The sequence below is a fragment of the Lampetra fluviatilis genome, chromosome 35 (genome assembly GCF_964198595.1).
Source record: "Lampetra fluviatilis chromosome 35, kcLamFluv1.1, whole genome shotgun sequence".
NCBI classification, from domain to species: domain Eukaryota; kingdom Metazoa; phylum Chordata; class Hyperoartia; order Petromyzontiformes; family Petromyzontidae; genus Lampetra; species Lampetra fluviatilis.
Genome location: NC_136309.1, coordinates 3932477 through 3953904, shown reverse-complemented (window position 1 = coordinate 3953904; position 21428 = coordinate 3932477). Strand labels below are relative to the sequence as shown.

Sequence of the window (21428 nt, the reverse complement as noted above, 5' to 3'; positions counted from 1 at the left end):
CGCGGCGGACACGACAGGGTTGTCACCTGTGAGCGACATTAAAGGTGTAGCGGGGGGGGGGGGCGAGGGGAAGGAAGAGACTGGGAATGGGCGATGGAGAAGAGGCGAGGCTTTAAGAGAGGGACGGAAGGAGGTTAGAGAAAGGGACTGCCTTAATGGACGGGCAGTGCTGAGTCTATGGGCAGTGTTGAGTCTATGGGCAGTGCTGAGTTTATGGGCAGTGCTGAGTCTATGGGCAGTGTTGAGTCTATGGCAGTGTTGAATCTAATGGCAGTGTTGAATCTATGGGCAGGGTTGAGGCTATGGGCAGTGATGAGTCTATGGGCAGTGTTGAGTCTATGGGCAGTGTTGAGTCTAATGGCAGGGTTGAGTCTATGGGCAGTGTTGAGTCTAATGGCAGGGTTGAGTCTATGGGCAGTGTTGAGTCTATGGGCAGTGTTGAGTCTATGGGCAGTGTTGAGTCTAATGGCAGGGTTGAGTCTATGGGCAGTGTTGAGTCTATGGGCAGTGTTGAGTCTATGGGCAGTGTTGAGTCTAATGGCAGGGTTGAGTCTATGGGCAGTGATGAGTCAATGGGCAGCGTTGAGTCTATGGGTTAGTGTGAGTCTATGGCAGTGTTGAGTCTAATGGCAGTGTTGCGTCTATGGTGCAGTGCTGCTCAATGTACAAGGCAAGTTGATTCCAGTGTAGGGGGTGCTAGAAGGGAGAGGGACCGACACAACGGAGACTGGGCACAGAGAGGAGGAACAGAGAGAGAAAGGCAGAGAGGAGAGATTGGGACACGAAGAGGACGAGAGGAGGGGGGACATGGAAGGAGATGAGAGAGGCGAGATGGGGTGGCGTCAAGCCCACGGAGAGTTTCAAAGACTCGAGTCAGGTATTTGAAATGATAGCGGGGAGGCAGAAGCAGCAGCAGCAGCAGTAGAAGCAGCCTGCAGTTGCGACCCCATCTTGTTTCAACAAAGTTTATTTTTTTTCTGCGTTTTGCATTCGTCGCATCGGTGACTCCCACTCAGAGGTCGCAAACGGGTTTTGATTCCTTACCGTACCCGTACCCGGCCGCACCAGGGTCGCAAACGGGTACCCGTACCCGGCCGTACCCGTACCCGGCCGGGTACGGGTAGGGTACGGGTATCGGGTACCTGATTGCGACCTCTGGGATGAAGGCATGTTGCAGGCGCGGGTGGGTTGATTCTAGGAACTTGAATTGTGAGAAGAGACGAGACGTTGGGAAATGAGTGACAAACGGTGACTCACCAGTGACTCACGGCCTACCCGTACCCGTACCCAGCCGGGTACGGGTAGCCGGGTATCGGGTAGGGTACGGGTATCGGGTACCCGATTGCGACCTCTGCTCCCACTGCAGCTTCGTTCCTCGCTAAACGAGACGCACCCCGCTCGCTTGAGTCCTCCCCAACGACAACGAGCGCTCGATCTAGTCTCAACACTGTGCGTCGTCAATCTAATTTCTCAGCGAGCACGACATTTAGTATCAACACCTGCGGAGCAAGTCTCCCGCAATGCATTTCAAACACGGCTATACACCAGCACCAGATCTCGGTAACCAAATGAAATCCCCGCCAGCCTGAACGCAGATGACGCCAATTCCCAGGGACTTGTCCGGGTCAAAATCCGGACAGGTGGCAACTGGAAAACCCCGGCACGCGGAGCGAAGACGCCCGGTCATCACGCCCCAGCACTCGCACAACGATGGGTGTCGCGTTTCTAAACAGTGCCACGGATGAATCTTCTTGGTTCTTTCGGTAAAGTCACGTAGAATGGAAATAATAAAATAATTAAAATAAAACATAATAAAATAATTCTCACGACGTGTCGGCCACAACGCAAGCAGCCGTCCTCAGGTGAAGAACAGGTCTGTCGAGAAGACGGAGTCTGAATGACACACTCCAAGCTTGGAGCGACTATTTAAGCTGGGATGGAGGGGGGAAGGGCGCCTTGACAAAATAATTTGCATATCAAGAGGAATTTAGCATATTTATGGGAAATGCAGATATGCGATTAGTACTACTTGTGAAATGCGTAGGAGGTTTGGATACACATGGGACGATCTACCGAGGGCAAAGACCACCCACCCCTCGCCCCACCCCAGTATGGCCTTCGCGTACTTTTTCGTGACAAGGGCACTGGGCCCCCCCCCTACCCGGCGTGGTGGGTGGAGCGAGTCAGCGGCAGAGTAATTTCACGGCCCATTGCGCACTGCGTTGTCTGCGTGAAGGCATCAAAGTGAAGCTTGCCGCGGGCTCCAGAGCATCGCTCTCTCCCTTGCGGTGAATTTGGGTGTTCAGTAGCTACCGAGGAGGGGAGAGGGGCAGGGTGGCTGAATTTTGCTGTGACCCCGAGTCACGAAATAGTTCAGGCACGCTGCGGGCAAATCAACAGCGCAAGGGATAGTGATACGGGGGGGGGGGGGGGGGTTGGACAGGGCGTAACGATTGGTTTATGATGAAATGTATCGTCAAATTGGTTTACATTTGGTGCATACACAGTCCACTGCTGGACGGTGGACGTTGACCTCCGTAAGCTGTGCGGATTGGTGGGGGGGGGGGGGGTTTGTTTGACCATACTTCACCGCGCTGGTCAGTGTCAGGTTAGGCGAAGGTGAGAGTCGCGCACGGACACTGGAGCAGAGCGCTGCGGCGTCAATGCATTCTTGCCGTGACTGCCCTCTGCATCAACAACAACAACAGCAGCGGCAGCAGTAGTGCATAGCGGCCCGTGTCACGCGCGGCGTGCGGCCAATCAAAAGACGCCCATGTCCAGGCGCTCAAGAGACCCCCCGCTTAGCTTCCGATCCGGCCAACCAAACCAATACGATGAGCAACAACGACGATGGTGGGATAATAAAACAATGGACCGTGGGCACGGCGAGTGACACCCATCCCGCGCGCGTGTCCTGTGGCCACACGAAACAATATTCTTAGTTTGTTTCCGGTAAAGTCACGTAGGTAAAAAGTAAAATAAAAAAATAAAAATCACGACGTTTCGGAGGCAACACAAGCTTCCGTCTTCAGGTGGAACAGTTACAGCACAATAGCACAGCACGATAGCTGTGACTGTTCCACCTAAAGACGGAAGCTTGTGTTGCCTTCGAAACGTCGTGATTTTTATTTTTTATTTTACTTTTATTATTTTTACATTTTTACCTACGTGACTTTACCGGAAAAAAACCTAAGAATATGAATCCTTGCAGTCACGAAAGCTTCAAATCTAGAATCCGCACGAAACAAGTTGGGGGGGGGGTGAACCAATCGCGGATCGTCGAGAAAACGAGATCGACGCTGACCACGCAGAGTTGTGTGCGGGCGGCTTGCAGAGCCGCGGTCACGCCAATGGACTGTAGTGATGGCAAGGTTTACTGACTACAAGTTACTGGCCGTGCTACTGCTTAGAGGGGTTTGCGGCAGCGCTGTACAGCTCCCCACGCCCCCCCCCCCGGGTTTGATTCCGGTATTCAACTTGTATCGGGTTGGTGGTGCGGCGAGGGAGGATGGGGGTGGGGGGCACAGGCTGCAGCATGGATACCGTGCGGGAGAATATATGGAATGCGCGACAAAGCAACGGCAAAACATACACAGCACGAAGCAAATGCCGCGCTAAGACCGCACTGACTGCGCGAGGCGTGGGGAGGCTCGGGGTGGTGGGGGTGGTTGGGATGGTGGAGGGGATTTGGGCCATACCAAAAACGAGAGGTTTTTCAGTTCAATTCCTGGTTAGGGGGGGGGGGAAGGGAATGATCCGTCCTGTGGGTTCCCGCTGGGGTCAATAAGATGACTATCACCGTTGTGTGTGCGTGCGGAAGCTGTTGTTGTCGTGAAACAATGGCACTGGCCACTTGGAATGTGGGATGTTTGCTGCAAATGGCACCACCGCTGGATAAGAGCGCGGGTCCGTGGGCCAATTAAGGATTGACAATACTCTTAGTTCTTTCGGTAAAGTCACGTAGGTAAAAAATGAAATTAAAATTAATAAAAAAAAGAAAAACAATAAAATCACGACGTTTCGGAGGCAACACAAGCTTCCGTCTTCAGGTGAAACTGTCAGCAAAAAAATCTGTATCAAGCAGTCACGAAAGCTTCAAATCTAGAAGGATTGACAATTGCCCCCCAGGTGTGGTGAGTGAGCAAGCGGCGAGTGGCTTCAGAGATTACATCCAGAATTGTCACTGGAGTTGAAACCTACAACAACAAAAACCGTACGAAACGAAACTATTTGTAGATTATTACCATCACAAATGATGATAGCTCAACAACGAAGTGGCTCATCGTGTGGACATTTATAGCAGCCAAATACAACTCTGAGCGCGTGATGTTGATTCGAAACGTGGAGGGGGAAAACCGGAGGACCCGGAGAAAAATCCAGAGAGACACTGCAACACTGCAAACTCCAAATATACAGCAGCAGGCGTCAGGGTAGGATTGGATCCACGACCTCCTGTATACCAAGCGAGGTAGTTAACATCTCCTAGCCACCGTGATGATGATGAGAGAGAGACACGCAAACTCCAAATATACAGCAGCAGGCGTCAGGGTAGGATTGGATCCACGACCTCCTGTATACCAGGCGAGGTAGTTAACATCTCCTAGCCACCGTGATGATGATGAGAGAGAGACACGCAAACTCCAAATATACAGCAGCAGGCGTCAGGGTAGGATTGGATCCACGACCTCCTGTATACCAGGCGAGGTAGTTAACATCTCCTAGCCACCGTGATGATGATGAGAGAGACACACGCAAACTCCAAATATACAGCAGCAGGCGTCAGGGTAGGATTGGATCCACGATCTCCTGTATACCAGGCGAGGTAGTTAACATCTCCTAGCCACCGTGATGATGATGAGAGAGAGACACGCAAACTCCAAATATACAGCAGCAGGCGTCAGGGTAGGATTGGATCCACGACCTCCTGTATACCAGGCGAGGTAGTTAACATCTCGCCACCCGTGACAACCTTCGTCGTGATAAAGGCGCAGCCCTGGAAGCGCTCGCTCACGCCACTTGTGGCAGAAGAAGGGAGAGGGTGCTTTGCCTACTCTTCCACGCTGCACGGAAATGTTTATTGCAACAGGTGGCGAGTACCCACGCTTTACCCCATTGCACGCGAGTTGTCGTTCGACTGTGCTGAAGCCATCCGTGGTGCTGGGTGGACAGAGGCGGTGTGAAGGGAGTGGAGGGGGGCGGGGTGACGACACGGTGGTGTTGCAGTGGTAACACGTGCGCCTCGCAGCAAGAAGGTAGCTGGGTTCGATTCCAGACTCGGGTGCCTTTGAGTTTGTATGTCTCTCCCAATGTTCTGGGTGGGGGGTTTCCTTCCGGGGTCTCAAGTTCTCTCGGATTTGCTCCGATAGCTAAAAAAAACCTCATACATTCTAACCAGAGGGCAAAAATATCCCAATGTAAAAAAATATACGTGAAAATTTACGCAATTGGGATCACCGCAGCAGCAGTAACATCATCCTCTATTGCGAAAACTTGGCAGGACCCTCCTGAGACTTTTTTTTTCTTATGTTGGTAAAACAAAGGGAAAACTAATTTTGAGAATCACCCGCTCATCCGCACACTCACCCACCCGCACACTCACCCACCCGCCTGCTCACCCACCCGCCAGCACACTCACCCACCCGCCCGCTCACCCACTCGCCCGCACACTCACCCACCCGCCCGCTCACCCGCACACTCACCCACTCGCTCGCTCACCCGCCCACTCACCCGCACACTCACCCACCCGCCCGCTCACCCACACACTCACCCACCCGCCCGCTCACCCACCCGCACACTCCCCCACCCGCCCGCTCACCCGCACACTCACCCACCCGCCCGCTCACCCACCCGCACACTCACCCACCCACCCGCTCACCCGCACACTCAGCCACCCGCCCGCTCACCCACCCGCACACTCACCCACCTGCGCCGTTGTTTTAACTGCCGCGCCGGGAATAAGGAATCGTTCTGGAATTGCGAGTGCAGTGCGAGGCTGCTCAACCGTTCGCACGCTGGCGCTGCTGCTGCTGGCGGTGGTGGTGGTGGCGGCGGCGGTGGTGGTGGCGGTGGCACACGGCGCGGGCTGTTGGTGCAAGCGAGGGGTGACTTCATTAAGCCGCGTAAACCGAACCGCGCAAAAAAAAAAAACGCGTGTCCGGCTCTTTATGGGAGGAAGCATGTTTGGCAGTTCATTTCTTTAAAAAAAAAACATAGCGTGTGTATATTAAAAAATTAATTAAATGTACCCACGCTAAGAAACATTTCCCAGACAATCACATCTGCTGTTTAGGCTGCCATACAGGGCTCTGGGGTCCAAATGCTCACCCGGTTACTAAGACGACCATATGTTAGAATAACGTCGGCAAAGGGCGGGGGGGGGGGAGGTTGCTTGTTTCATGTCTCGGTTCGATGAACCAGGATTTAGGAGAGTTTTTTTTTTGGGGGGGGGGGGGTAGGGAGAATCGGGGGGGGGGGCGGGGGGAGGAACACAAAAAAATCTCGCATTCCGGGAACAGGCGGAATGTGATCCGAAGGGGACAGCTGGAGCGCGTTCACACGGAGAGGGTCGAGTAGAGAGTGAGTGAGTAGAGAGTGAGTCGAGAGAGTGGGAGTCCAGTGAGTGAGTTGAGAGTGAGTCGAGTGAGTGAGTTGAGTTGAGAGTGAGTCGAGTGAGTGGGAGTCCAGTGTGCGAGTTGAGAGTGAGTCCAGTGAGTGAGTTGAGTTGAGAGTGAGTCGAGAGAGTGGGAGTCCAGTGAGTGAGTTGAGAGTCGAGTGAGCCCAGTGAGTGACAGTCGAGTAAAAGTCGAGTGAGCGAGAGTCGAGTGAGTGAGTTGAGAGTGAGTCGAGTGAGTGACAGTCGGGTGTCAGTCGAGTTGGTGAGTCGATCCAATCTCAATCGGGCATAAATCACGCTCACCCCCCCCCCCCCACCGCAGACACGAGCAAGGACAGACGTTCCGCTCCCGAGCCTGATTCATAACACCCGAGGTGCTGATGCCTTCCCTGCGCCCCGTATGGTTTTGTCTGTAGTTCGAACGTCTTTTGCACCGTGCGTAGCCATCCATACCAACACGCCAGCGAGTGCATCCGTTGTGGTGTGTCATCAAGTTCACTCACAAGTCTTTTGTAACCCTTTTATTTTTCTTCGTGGTACGGTTTATATTTGTTTATATATATACACAGCGTACACACACACACACTCGCTCGCTCGCTCGCGCACAGCGAGCGAGCAAACTCAACCAAGCGCGTTAGACTTTGCGACATCAGCCAGAGTTTCAAAACAGAGGGTCCCAATTATTGACGAGCGGCCAAGGAGGGGCAGGGCAGGAGAAGAATAAGAAAAGCAACGGCGCGCCCCACGGCAATACTTCGTTCTGTGCGGGTAGAGGCTCTGGACTCGCGCGAAAACCGCACAATTTAAAAAAAGAAATATCGCCTGGTCCCCCACGTGTCCTCATGTTTCACCCGAAACCCCCTCCCCTCTACCCCTCTTCTTGTCATTATATATCGTTAGATTTTCTTAAAAAAATCATCATTAACCACTTACACCGCTCCTTACCACTTACTAGCGCACGCTTACTAGCGTTTTCCTCACCCCCACGCCCCCCGCACACATCCGCCAGTAAAGCACGATGCACACACGCGATACAAAGAGGACGTCTCGCGAATAGGGGACGAAGGTTCCACCGCCCCCCCCCCATCCACACTTTTACGCCGGATAAACTATCGGGAAGGCAATGGGGGGGGGGGGGGGGGGGGGCGGGCGGTTAACGAGTAGATATCAATTAAAAAGCCAGGCACAGCACTAATGGGTGACGAGGGCTGCATTGCGCGGTTCTATCACGTAGTCGGGCTGCCGCGACCAATATGATTCGCAAGAGGTTCTTTTGGGGAGGATTAGATCGCGTAAGTATAGATGCGTCATTAAACCCGACACCACCACCCGACACTGCCCAATCGGCAAGGTTCGTCACCGTAAGCAAAATGTGCAAATTCGCGACTAGTTCAGCACACAGGTTGTGTGTTGGCTGTCGCCTGATGATGCTGGTTGTTGCGATTACCGGCGAAACGTCACAGTACTCGGACTGTAAATGCTGCAGTGGGTTTAACTCTCCAACACACCGCTGTGCCGAACTAGAAACCGATTGCCACGTTTTGTTTACGCGACAAACCTTACTGGTCGGCTGTGTCGGGTGGTGGCGGCGGCGGGTTCAACGACACGACATTTATATTTACGCGTCCGCGCTCGTGCTCGCGCCGATTTGCACCGGGTAGTCAACTCGTGTTTCAGGCCGAGTTGACCTGAACGAGAGCCAGGCCCAGGGCCAGGTCAGGGCAGGTCAGGTTCCAACTCGTCGATTGCCGCTGGATGTTGCGGGACAGCGCCCGGTCTGTAGCGACACACGTCGCTGCAATCGACACCGCGCACCGTCGCTCGCCATAAAGCACGCACGCACACACGCACGCACACGCACACACGCACGCACACACGCACGCACACACGCACACACGCACGCACACACACGCACGCACGCACGCGCACGCACGCACACACACGCACGCACACACGCACACATACACGCACGCACGCACACCCACATTGACAAGGATTACGCGTCAATAAACAGGTCATACAAACGCAACGCATTCGTCAATTATAAACACACTACCTCTCGTCGTACAATAAACACGCGCGCACCAGCTCATGGTCATACAGACACAAAGATCCCCCCCCGTGTATAGCCTTTCACAGACTTTGTGGGGCCACCCCCCACGCCGCCTTTGTCTCCCCAGTGGCGATGTTTACACACCGCACCAGGTACTCATTTGAGGCCGAGTCGACCTAGGGGATGCCCATGTCCGGTTCGATATTTGTCACTGGTGTTGGCCGTGAGCCGGGAATCCAACTCGGGCAGCCGGATCCGTAGCGCAGCGCGCTCACTGCAACACTACCGCTCGCCACCGAAGCGCACGCACACACACACACGCACGCTCACACACACACACACACAGACGCGCTCACACGCACACACACACGCACGCTCACACACACACACACGCACGCTCACACACACACACACGCGCTCACACACGCGCGCTCGCTCACACACACACGCGCGCTCACACACACACGCGCTCACGCACACACACACACTCGCTCTTACGCACACACACACACAGACGCGCTCTTACGTACACACACGCACAGGACACTGCATGCACAACCAAAAGGAGAGAGCTCCAAAGGCGCACGGGATGAAGGGATTCGCTCCAAACGCGGCGAAATCTGCCTTCTTGCCGTGCAAAGGCCAAAAGGGGGAGTTAGTTTAAAACCTTCAGCGCCGGCTCACTTGTGAAACGCGCGCGCGCCCCGCCACACGTGAACCCAGGTGGCACACCCGGGGGGGCCATCAGTTGCGCAACAACGCATCGCCTACGTTGCCACCGTCTGCGCCGACCGGGTTGAACGCGCGGCGAGGGAGGCGCACGCCCCGGGCACGCGGCAAGATCCGCTCGGCTCGTGGCCGCGTGGCCTTGGTCACATTTGGGCCGCCGCCGCCGCCGCGATCGGTTGTCACGACCCTGAACGCGCACCGGGCAATTTCCCCTCTGCGCAACTACTACGCGCACGCACGTGGACAAAGCAGTCGCGGTGGGATTGTGACGACGGTAGAGTGAAGCGATTGCGTTGCGCGCGCGATCGATCGGTTGCTCGGGTAGAGGAGGCGATGCGCGCAAAGCGCACGAGAGCGGAGCTTCAATTGGGGGAGGGAGAAATAAGCAGCGACGCTGAATGATTATTATTATTACGTATTATCAATTAGCAACATACTTCGCGTACGAACCCGGACCTTATGGATTAATAGGAACGCAAATAAGTAGAACACAAAAGCAACTTAAAACGAGCGCAATAAAACCGACGCGCCGGAGTATGTCGCTCGATGCAACGAGCGTCGGGATTCTTATTTTATAGAAGCGGGGGCGGTGGGGGGGGGCTTGGGGGGCGGAGGGGGGGGGGGGCTGGGAAACCACCACAAGACGCAGAGGAAAACTAAACAAACCGTAGGCTACGCACGTTTCCCGTGATCACGTGCGTCTTGAGAGGAAAAAAAAATGAACGTGAGCCGCCAAGGTGGAATCTCACCGTGGGGGGGGGGGGGGGGGTAACAGCGGCGTCACAATGGACCACGACGCAAGAAAATAATCGATCGTGCGCGAGAGAGGTTTGCGCGCGTCATTGCTGATAAAACTAATTCTTAGATTACCAGCTAAGGCAATGTGGGTCTTTATTGTTTTTAGAAGCGCCCTGGCTATCACAAATGACAAGCTCAACGAAGTGGGTTTCATCATCGGTCGTGCGGGAATTCAAAGCAGTAGCCAAATTACTCTGAAGCGCGTGACGTCGATTTTTAAATGTGGAGGGGAAAAACCGGAGGACCGGGACGCAAAATTCACGCGGACACGGGGAGAGCGACGTGCAAAACTCCCAACACACAACAGGTGCCAGGGTCAGGATCGAACCCACGACCCTCATGCGTACCAGGCGAGGTAGTCGGCACCTGGCCACTGCGAGGCCCAACTAGCGATGTCGACGGCTCTTACGCCTCCTCCTGCCTGGTGTGTGGGGAGCAAAAACACACGCGCTTGCTCATCGACGGCTCGGACCTGTCTTTTATGACTTCATGGGCGAACAACATGCTACACCCCCCACCCGCCGAGAGGTGAGGGTGTTAAAACAAATTTGGGGTAAGAAAATGTCATGTGAGCAAGGTCAATGGGGGCACACGCGCACTCCCGCAGAAGCCTGAGAGTCCCAACAGTGAGCCCCGAGGGAGCTTCGGGTTCCGCGCGCAGGGCGTGCGTGAAGTACGGTACGACGGTGTGCGTGTCGAACGCCCCCCCCCCCCCATCTCTCTCTCCACGCGAAGAGATGGGGGGGGGGGGGGGAGCGACACGCTAGCGTGCAAGCGGGGAAGCGCTAAACAACAACAAAAAAACTGCCCCAAGACCGGCGAATGGCAACAGACTGCCAAAGTCGGCTTCGCTATCGCGAAGCGTGGTTCAGATTGAGAACACGGATTATTGTGGTAAGGGTTAGCGACCTTAACCCCAGCTTTACCCTTCAGATTACGGCCCAATAATTGCAAAGACACGTTGTGTTCACTTTAAATGCAAGCACGCCCACGCACCCCCCCCCCCCCCGTTCCTCACCACCCCCGCCCAAAAAATAAATGCCCTTTCCTTCGCTCCGTGTCCTGCGCTCCGTGCTACTAATGGCACGCGCACGCACGTGAAAAATTCTTGGGAACTCTGTCAAAACCCCTTCGCCTGTGAAGCCCGGCCAGCCAGAACTACGAGGAGTGGCAGATGTGCGGATGTGCGGATCGGATCACCGTCAGGTGTGGCCACACTTCACCTCGAGTGACACTCGCCAGAAATGGGTTTTAACCCTGAAGCCATCGGCACCGCAGCTTGCATGCGAAGATGGTCAAGAGCGCAAAGTTGATTTGATAGCCGCGGCCCAATAAAGCCCTTTTATCGCCAGAGCAAGCACAATAGCCCACACGAGGTATGGCAGGGCATGACGCTCCGTGTCAGTAAAAAGCATTGTAAAACTGATTCAGATACCTTTGGTAATGTGCACAATATCTCTGTGCAGGTGGTTTCTGCTCCGTGAGATTAGATCTCCCAGTGTACCCGGAACTCCGGAGGAGTCATCACGCCAACAGCTGGCATCTTTGCTTAGACAAAAAAAAAAATGCGAGGAACAAGTTCCTATTTTTTTTAAGAATGTCAAAAAAAATTAAGAGACAGATCATATTGGAGAGCGTCATAGGCCCTCGCAATACGTGCGAGCGATGCAGCTGAATGAAATTAAAAAGTTTAGCCAGAGGGTGGGGGGTGAATTTCCAGTGTATGGGTAAATTTCCAGGACGTGGGGAGTGAATTTCCAGAGCGTGTGGGGATGAAACGATGGAGCTGGGATGGTGTGGCGTTGAGTCGCGTAGATCGGTGGAGAGTCATCATCCAGTTAACAATCGATTCTCACGCTCAAATTAAAACGCTTTGAACGGCGAGCGGAAGAATCCATTGTTTACCTGCGCAACGAAAACAACCGTCAAATGTTTGACTCTCAGGATAGGGGGAACAAAATGTGAGAGAAAAAAAAACCCCGAAAGCGGACGGCACTAAAAACGGAGCCAGCGACAAAGGCGACGGTGCAAGACGGACAGCGCCGACGACACGAGAGAATGAGGCACAGACAGCAGCGGGGGGAGACGACACGTACGACGGGACGAGGCCAGTGGGACAGAAACGCCTGCACCGCGGGGACACGGTTGCAAGCGCGGCGGAGATTACGGACAGCGCAACGTGTCAATCGTAGAAAGGACGCGGGAGGTACGACAAACACAAACGATACAATCCTTGTCGTCGTCGCCCAATTCACGGCAAAATCATCCTGAGACGCCCAACAGAACCGAACACGAGACCAACGGAACAAACGAGAGAAAGGAATCACGAGCCGGGCGGTACAGACGAGACGGATAACACAAACGAGTCACGGGGCGGCGATCGGTGGGGGGGAGGGGAGGGGAGGGGGTGGCAGTCAGCGGTTGACAAATCGCCACGACGCCTAAATCCCCCCGCGCCGCATGCGACTACCGTCGTGCACCAACAGTCGGCGTCCACCCCCCCCCACCCCCCACCCCCGTGCCAACAGCGCCTGTGTCAGCAACTCGTGGGCAAGCTTTGGCGTCGGACGGCTTCCGTTCGATCGCCCCGTCGCCATCGGACACACGGCGGCAAGGAGGTGGAGGAGCAGAAAATGACGGTGTGGGAAGGGGGGGCCGGGGGGGGGGGGGAGAGGCCAGGGGGGGCAGGGGCAGGAGGTGGCGGCGGCGGGGGGTTGAAAGGAGCAACGGGGTCCACCACCACCAGCAGCGCCGGCGGCGGCGGCAGCAGCAGCTCGACGTCTCAGACGGAGAGCGACACGAAGCTGTTGTACTGCTGGATGTTGCGCTTGAGGATGTCCGAGCAGGGCCCCAGGACGCGCTCGAAGCGCGGCCGGTCCAGCTTGACGCACTTGAGCGGCCCCCGCGAGACCACCGTGGCGGCGCGCGGCCGGTCGAGCAGCAGCGCGATCTCGCCTGCGCCCCCACGGAGACAACGGCACACGGAGAGTGAGACTTTCCTCCCACTCGCCCCGCCATGGCCTCGCACAAGGGACGAGTAATCGTCGATCAGGTTTAAAAAAAAAAATAACGTTTAGGGTTTCGACGGACAGTTTACTTTTCAATGTTTTAATTTTCTTATTCTCCTCGGGCGGTTCTCATTTTGCGCCGACGAGTAACAACCGTTGGCACGTCGAACGCCTCGCGCGCGCGAAACGCTGTTGATGGGGAAAGTGGGGAAGTGACGTCGCGTTCGTGACGTCACGTCCAGTGTCTGGATCAATAAAAATACAAAAACGAGGATAATGTTTGGATCATCCCAAATGTCAATGCTTGGCCTAGTTTTCGAATCAATCCGAAAATCTGGAGCAGACTGCTGGTGCGAGTGCTGTTGCCGTACTCTCCGGCAAGATTCACCACAAACCTGTACCCGGTGTTCAATAAAGTGACACAAATCTAGTCACACACACACACACACATCCTGTACCACCAACTGACCACACCATAAGGCTACTCGGCAACTCCCAACTGTTGCTTTAAAGGAAAGCGAAGTAAATGTTTTAATATAATACAAATAATAGTGGCGTGGCCAGCACCAGGCCGCCTCTGCCTCCCCTGCCCCGCGATAACGCGAGGAATAGGCCTCGCCACGCGCGCTGTTCTGCTGCTACGCAAATTGGGCTCGGAGCTTCGACCCTTCCCCCTACAACTCCTGGGTCTTGTTTCTCCGTCTCGCCGCTCGTACGTAATCCCCACAGCCGCACGGGGAAGTTCGACACCGCTCGCTGCCCCCGGCTTCGAGGCTGCACTGTCTCACCGCCCTCCTCGACACAAAACTCCCCAGCGCACCACCATCGCACGCACGCACGCACGCACGCACGCAACGCAAACACCTCCTCCCGTTTCGATTTAAAGCTTTCGTGACTGCAGGGATTCATCTTCTTGGTTCTTTCGGTAAAGTCACGTAGAAGGGAAATTATAAAATTAGAAAAATAAATATAAAACGTTTAATTATTTCCCTTCTACGTGACTTTACCGAAAGAACCAAGAAGATGACCTCCTCCCCGTTCCCTATTGAGACCCTCCATCTGTTACTTTCCTCGCCTGTTGTCTAGGAACACAAGCGACTCGCTCCTCTATGGCCTGCACACATCCCTCTGCCCCCCCCCTCACCTCCAAACCCCCTAATGACCCGGAACGAGACCCGTCCATGAGACCGCATCAAGTCCTCGGCTCACCTCCGCCGGTCTCTCCGAGTCCGTTCGCCGAGAGGGACTGCGACGTGAACTTGACGTCACCAACCCCCTGCCATTGCACCCCCCCCCCCCCCACCCAATCTAATCCCCCTTCATGCGCCCACTACCCGCTCCGCCGAGCGTGCCCCTTCCGTCAACACCCCCGCCGCCGGTTGACCTCTGCTCAATGGGAGGGCCACGGTGCTTTTATTCCCACTGCTCCTCACGTTTGTTGGACCTCCCACCGACTGGACGCGTCTGCACTGTTGACTCCAGCACCGCCCCCCCCCCCCCCGCCAATAGCCCCCCCCAACCACCCCACACCTTCCTATTCTTCTTTGTGCGCGTTTCTATCAATCGCTACCTGCCAACGTGACGTTGGGGACTCGACGGCGGTGGCGGCGACGACGACGTGCACGGGAGGGTGCCGTGGTTTAGAGACGACACGACCGCGTGGACGTTTACAAATGCAGGCCGTGACGCTGCGGACGCGTGAATCAACACGCTCGTCCGGCATGCTCTGCCCTCCCCCACCACTACCCCACCCCACCCCATACATCTCTATTTTCTCAGATTATCAACTTGAACATCATTAGGGAGCATTTGCAGAAGCTCCTGTATAGCTCGCCTGGTATGCAAGAGGTCGTGGGTTCAATCCCGACCCTGACGCCTGCTGCTGTATATTTGGAGTTTGCGTGTCTCTCTCTCTCTCTCCCCGTAGAGATGTTAACTACCTCGCCTGGTATACAGGAGGTCGTGGGTTCGATCCCGACCCTGACGCCTGCTGCTGTATATTTGGAGTTTGCGTGTCTCTCTCTCTCTCCCCGTAGAGATGTTAACTACCTCGCCTGGTATACAGGAGGTCGTGGGTTCGATCCCGACCCTGACGCCTGCTGCTGTATATTTGGAGTTTGCGTGTCTCTCTCTCTCCCCGTAGAGATGTTAACTACATCGCCTGGTATACAGGAGGTCGTGGGTTCGATCCCGACCCTGACGCCTGCTGATGTATATTTGGAGTTTGCGTGTCTCTCTCTCTCTCTCCCCGTAGAGATGTTAACTACCTCGCCTGGTATACAGGAGGTCGTGGGTTCAATCCCGACCCTGACGCCTGCTGCTGTATATTTGGAGTTTGCGTGTCTCTCTCTCTCTCTCTCTCCCCGTGGTCGTGTGGATATTTCTGCGGGTCCTCCGGTTTTTTCCCTCCACATTTAAAATCCAACGCACGTTTATAGAGTGTTTGACTGCTATACATTTCCACGTTGACGGTGAGCCAACTTTCCTTGAGCTGTCGTTTATGATGGCCAGGTCGCTTGTGAAAAAGAGCTCAGTGTGCCTTACCTGGGTAGAATAAAAAATAATTGTTTAATAGTTAAGTTTACAATGACCGGACTGCGGCTGTGAAAGTTGTTGGCGTGGCCCGGCGGAAGAGCGTTTGTGCGCTCATTTCATTGTAGAGGTTCGCAGTTCGAATCAGGAAGGCAGACCTGGTTAATACTGCGGGTGAATTAACCCTCAGATACTCTGCGCCGTCCGCATCAAAGGAGGGACACGTTAAAGATCTGGTGACGCCGTTGGAACATAGTAGGCCATTGCGAGCGTCATGGTCCCAAGTATTGCCAGATTTGAACAGTTGCCCACAAAACAGTAAATTCGGAATACACGTAGCAAACTTCGTCCGCCGCTACTTGCCAAACTACCGCAGACCGTGCCTGTGACACGTAGCGCCATCGCGATACAGCCATGCGCGTACCAGAATGGCGCAACACCAAATGTGCGAGTGAAACTCTGAGATCGGTGGACGGGAACTCGGCGATCGGTGGACAGAAACTCGGCGAATCTGCGTGCCAGCGAGTCGCCTCTCACCAAAGTAGTCGGACGGCCCGAGTCTTCCCACCTCGACGAACTCTTCGTTCTCCGAGCGACGCTGCAGCACCGCGGCCGAGCCCTGCGACGTCATGCGCCAAAAGCGGCGACGGGGGGGCGGGGCGGCAAAGCGGAGGGAGACATGGTCAGCCCGATGGCGCACGCTCCAACGCACTCAACAGCACACACGGCACAGGGAGAGGCGCGACTCACATCGTGGCGGCCTTGCATGGAGGGGGGGAGGGTCACGTGACCGTTAATTAATTATATTGTTCTGCTGCGATAAATGTCCACGTGATACGTCACTTTGTTGAGCTATTATCATTTGTGGCCAGGTCGCTTCTGAAAAAATAAGCTTTAACAGCTCAGCAGGCTTTACTGGTAAGATGAAAATAGCTTGGTTTTCTTTGTAGATTTTAAGTGATTTGTTTACTTTTCCTATACTTGGCACTCGTATTGTGTTTTTGTATTGTATGTCGTTGTGACGTTCTGACCCTGTGCCCCTCCTGAGACATCCGTGAAGAAGAGCTTCATAGCTCATCGGATTCCTCGAGCGTGATTAATAAATACTCTTTGGTTCTTTGGGTAAAGTCACGTAGGTAGAAAAAATAACAGATCACGACGTTTCGATCGCAACAACAAGCGACCGTCTTCAGGCGAGGTAATAAATATTCTGATTCTGACCATCACCACTGCCGCGCACAAAGCCCTCGGCCTTGTCCGATAAGACGTTAAGATACAACCTTGCAGTAAACCAACTCTAACACTCGCTGTAAACGATGACGAACTCACGTGGCAGAAGAAAAGTCATCGCGGGTGTTAAACAAACTAGTACAAACACTGTACAAGTACACAACATGATTTCTGGACAGGAAAAAGGTGCTGCGATTTGCAACTTCCGATAATAGGAAGCCACTGGAGATCCGTGCAATTTTAAATCTGGATCGAAAACTCATTTCTTGAGAACCGCTTTCTGTGTTTAGTTTGTCATCTTTCCCCCGCACCTCCGATTAGCGCGGCTGGCGAACATACGGTGCGCGGAAGAAGTTGAACATACATATACATTTGCATGACATTTCGGGTTGGAACGTACCACGCACTTCACTGGCTTTTAGCTCGGCCATCGAACAAAGACGGTTATACCGCATCGCGTACTTTCGGATGCCCTTCTGCGGCCGTCTAGAACGCTCTTCCTGCCAATGTTAGGAAGCCACTGGAAGCTATGTACTTTTAAATGTAGATTGAAAACTCATTTCTTTAGAACCGCTTTCTGTGCTTAGTTTGTTGTCCTTCCCCCGCACCTCCGATTAGCGCGGCTGGCTAATGTACGGTGCAAAAGAAGTTCAACATACATACATGGCACGCCAGGCATATCGGAATGAACGACCTTGGAACGCCCGTCTTGAATTGCCCAAGAGTGTTCTTGCAGGCGATGAATTTTGGAGTCAGCGGCACTAAGATGCTGGGAGCAAATCTGGAGTTCGGCTGCTCACGATAAAAGTGCATTCTCAAGCAGAGGAGAGAAAACGTGTGCTCTTTAGCCCCGGTTACTGAAGGAGAGCACAACAACCAATTGGCGAGACGTTAGCTACCTTTCCTGGTGCACAAGATGTTGTGGGTTCGATCCCGACCCTGACGCCTGTAAAATCTGTGTGTGTATGTCGCTCTCCCCGTGGTTATGTGGATTTTTCTCCTGGTCCTCCGGTTTTCCCCTCCACATTTAGAATAAATGTGCGTTTAGAGTATTTGGCTGCTATAAATTTCCACAATCCACTTCGTTGAGCAATCATTAGTGGCCAGCTTGCTTCTGAAAAAAAGTTATAAATAGCTCAGTGGGCGTTACCTGGTTAAATAAAATGATTAGTTCATAGTTCATTTGAACTGTGGGGGCTTTGTGGTTTGGTCGCTTTGTGCCGGACTCATTCGTTTCGTGTTGTTGCCGGAAAATATATTTTGTATTATTATTTCGTGCAAAGGATCTCATCACCGCGGCAGTGTTATTATTACTTTGCGCGAGCGTTTCGCAGCCCTTTTTACGAGAAGGTTGTTGCACAAGTCGAATTTGTAAAGCGCGGCCGAGGCAGGCTGCTGCGGCGCATTCCGTCAGCCCCCCGCCACCGCAACGACCACGCACGTCAAAAGAGAACATTTACTTCGAACGCCGCGCTTCCACGTTCGTGCCGTCGCATTCAACAGCGCCGCACGACAACGGGTGTGTAAGGGCCGTCGACAGCACGGTCGGCTACGTACGGTGCGAAAGAGGTTCAACAGACGTACAGAATCTGTCAGAGTGGAGGAGGAATCCAATGAAGCTACGGAGCTCTTTTTCGCCGACGGTCCAGTAGGGGCGCGGGGTCAACGAGTTACATCGACAAAACAATACAACGAAAACGCTACGGGGGCACGATGAAGTACAGAAGTACAAATTGCACGAGTACATGGATTGCTGGCGATGTGCCGTACACCAAATGCAAGCTTGGGGCAAGGCAGCAAAACAACAACAGCAGCAAAAGTCCCTGACCACACCAAGACAACAACTCTGGCTCAATGGTGGCTAAATAAGTTGAAATTCTCTCGCGCCGTATGCAGCCGAACCGTGGGGAGGTGCGGGCGTCGAGAACGCTGCGCTGAATTTTCTTCATTCGACGCAACGTGACACGGCTGGGCATCTCTGCCGGTGGTGTCCACAATAAAAAAAAAACGTCAACGCGCTGGGCCGGAACGAGGAGGCGAGAGACGCACATCGCGTAATCAAATGAGACGTCCGCTAACTGCCTCTGGAAACACTTTAAGCAACCCCCCCCCCTCGATTGTCACCGCCCCCCCCCGGCCCCCCCCACCCCCAAATCCTCGCTCTACCCCCCCCCCCCGGCCCCCAACGCTCGCTCTCCCCAACTCCCACAGAGGCATCAATTCCTTGCCACAACACTTATTGACTTAAAACTGTTTGCCGGGTTAAAACACACACACGCGCACGAAAGAGAGAGAGAGCAGAGGCAGGTGTCAGAATTCGAGCAAATAAGTCGGTCTCTCTCTCTCTCTCTCCTGCAGATGCAACTGCTGGATGGAGGAGGAGCAGGCAGTTTTGCCGAGGTTTAAACTTTACCACATGAGGCCCACTGAGCTGCACATCTCTTTTGCAGGCGCGACCTGGCCACACATGATAGTTCAACGAAGTGGCTTAGCACGTGGAAAATGATAGCGGCCAAACACTCCAAACGCGCGTTTCTAAATGTGGAGCGGAAAACCCAGAGGACTCGAAGAAAAGTCCACGCGACCACGGGGCGAGAGGCACGCAAACTCCAAATATTTCAGGAGGCATTGTCAGGGTCGGGAACGAACCCACGACCTTCGGTATACCAGGCGGGGCGGTGAACATCTCGCCACCGTGGCGCCGAGGTGACAAAAGCCACTTGCCGGTGCAGCTGCTGCTGTTGCCGATCTACCCAGGCTGCCATCGCATGCAGGTGTTTCCAATGCAAGCGGTGGATTTTATGAATGCATATATAAAAAAGACTCTGCCACATGAACCTGTCAGAGCTTCATCAATCACGGCACATGAAAAGAAGGGGGAGGAGTTGGTCTGAGGACACACGGGGGGGGGGAGGAGGGGAGAGAAAACAAACCGCAATGAAAGAACTCACAAAAAGGGAAAGCGATCCTGTTACTGTAAACTGTTAAAAACACAATAACACGAATGTGCACTTACCTACGTTATTTATCCAACGCGCAAATTTGTTTTATACACGTACGTTCAGCCACGTCCGTCAGCGCCACCTACTTTACTCTCCCGCTACACCGCTGGAGGCTTTATCTCGCCGATACGATCTGGCGAGCGGTGGAAGGCGGCTGCGTGCAGGGCATAAAATCAACAAGAACGAGCCGCAGACGCCGTCATGTCCCACGGCTCACCGGCTCACCTGCGCACCGCCCGGCCCTTTGTTGGCGCACGCTGTCCCGCCGGACGGCCTAGCCTGGCGCGGCGGCGGCGCCTCGCACGGCCGCGCGCGCGACAACCCCGCGCTTGGAAAACCGTGGCCCAATGAGCCGAGCGTTGAAACGTGCGGCCTCACGGGAGTGAAGACGATTTGCTCCTCGCAATCTCCGCAAACCTACGCTTTCCATCGATCGATGGAATAATCGATGGATGGATCGGTCGTGACGAGATTTTGATTCGTTCCAAGAAAATATTTTTTCGCGTCGACCTTGTTTTTGCCGTCGTTTCGGCCTCATGCGAGACGTGAGGCCAAGCATGGAAGAGTAGACCAAAATACCCCCCACAGAAGGATAGTTATTTTGTCAAGCCATTACAGGGCTGCACCTTAACTTCTTGTGCCTCCGCTGTACATTGTGCACAGTTTGTAACCAAATAAGGTACAAATGTAAGGCTTTCCGTCAACTAACTGCTTGATGAAAGCCTTCCACATATTATGTTGGTCATGTGAGTTGTCTGACCGTACTTCACCACGCTGGTCAGTACGGGTTGCTGAAGGGAAGGAAGCCGACCCGGCCCGTGGTTCAGCTATCACTCGCCATTGATGTCGGATATCAAACACAGGTCACCGGGTTGACAGCAAAGTGCGCTAACCACACGCACCCGCTAACCGCAAACCGCTAACCACTGCGCCGCCTCTCCACCCCCGTCACATTCGTACTCATTGTGTTCTTGGTACTGCCGTCTGTATTGCTCATCTCATTTGTCCGAGGTCTACCGCCTTGTCTTTCCACATTGGGTCTCAGGTGCATTGTCCGACTTGCTCGTGGAGTCTGGCTTGTCCGTTGCGCCCGCCTAAGTTTGCTCTGCCCCGTGTGTTCCCCCACCAATCTATTAACCTCTTGTTTTTGTTTCACCCATCAGCTAAAGGGAGCGATAACGTGGATAAACCAACTCCCTCCACCGCTGTCGCTCCTTCACCACCTTCGTTGCCTCGGTCTTACTCGCACCCTTCGGTTCGATATCATTTCTTCCGACGTAAACTTTCTGAAAATACTCCTAAAACTCGACTAGAAACTAAGCCTTTTATTTGACCAGGTGAGGCCCACTGAGCTATATCGCTCTATTTCAGAAGCGACCTGGCCACGAATGACGATGCGCGCTTGGCGTTGAGAGCGTGCGAGCAACAAGAAAAAAAAAGGACCAACGGAAAAATTAAAAAAA

General features: G+C 54.1%; 1 protein-coding gene across 1 annotated transcript in view; it reads right to left on the bottom strand.

Annotated features, from left to right (window-relative positions):
• Positions 1–6956: 6956 nt before the first annotated feature.
• Positions 6957–21428, bottom strand: part of LOC144944524 (cAMP-dependent protein kinase type I-alpha regulatory subunit) — a 108044-nt gene continuing 93572 nt past the window's right edge. Inside the window, exons 10-11 of the mRNA XM_078872748.1 lie at positions 16271–16352; positions 6957–13148 (exon numbers count right to left, since the gene is read on the bottom strand). Of these exons, the coding sequence (XP_078728874.1) occupies positions 12976–13148; positions 16271–16352 (255 nt within the window). The 3' untranslated portion in view covers positions 6957–12975. The remainder of the gene's footprint in view (positions 13149–16270; positions 16353–21428) is intronic.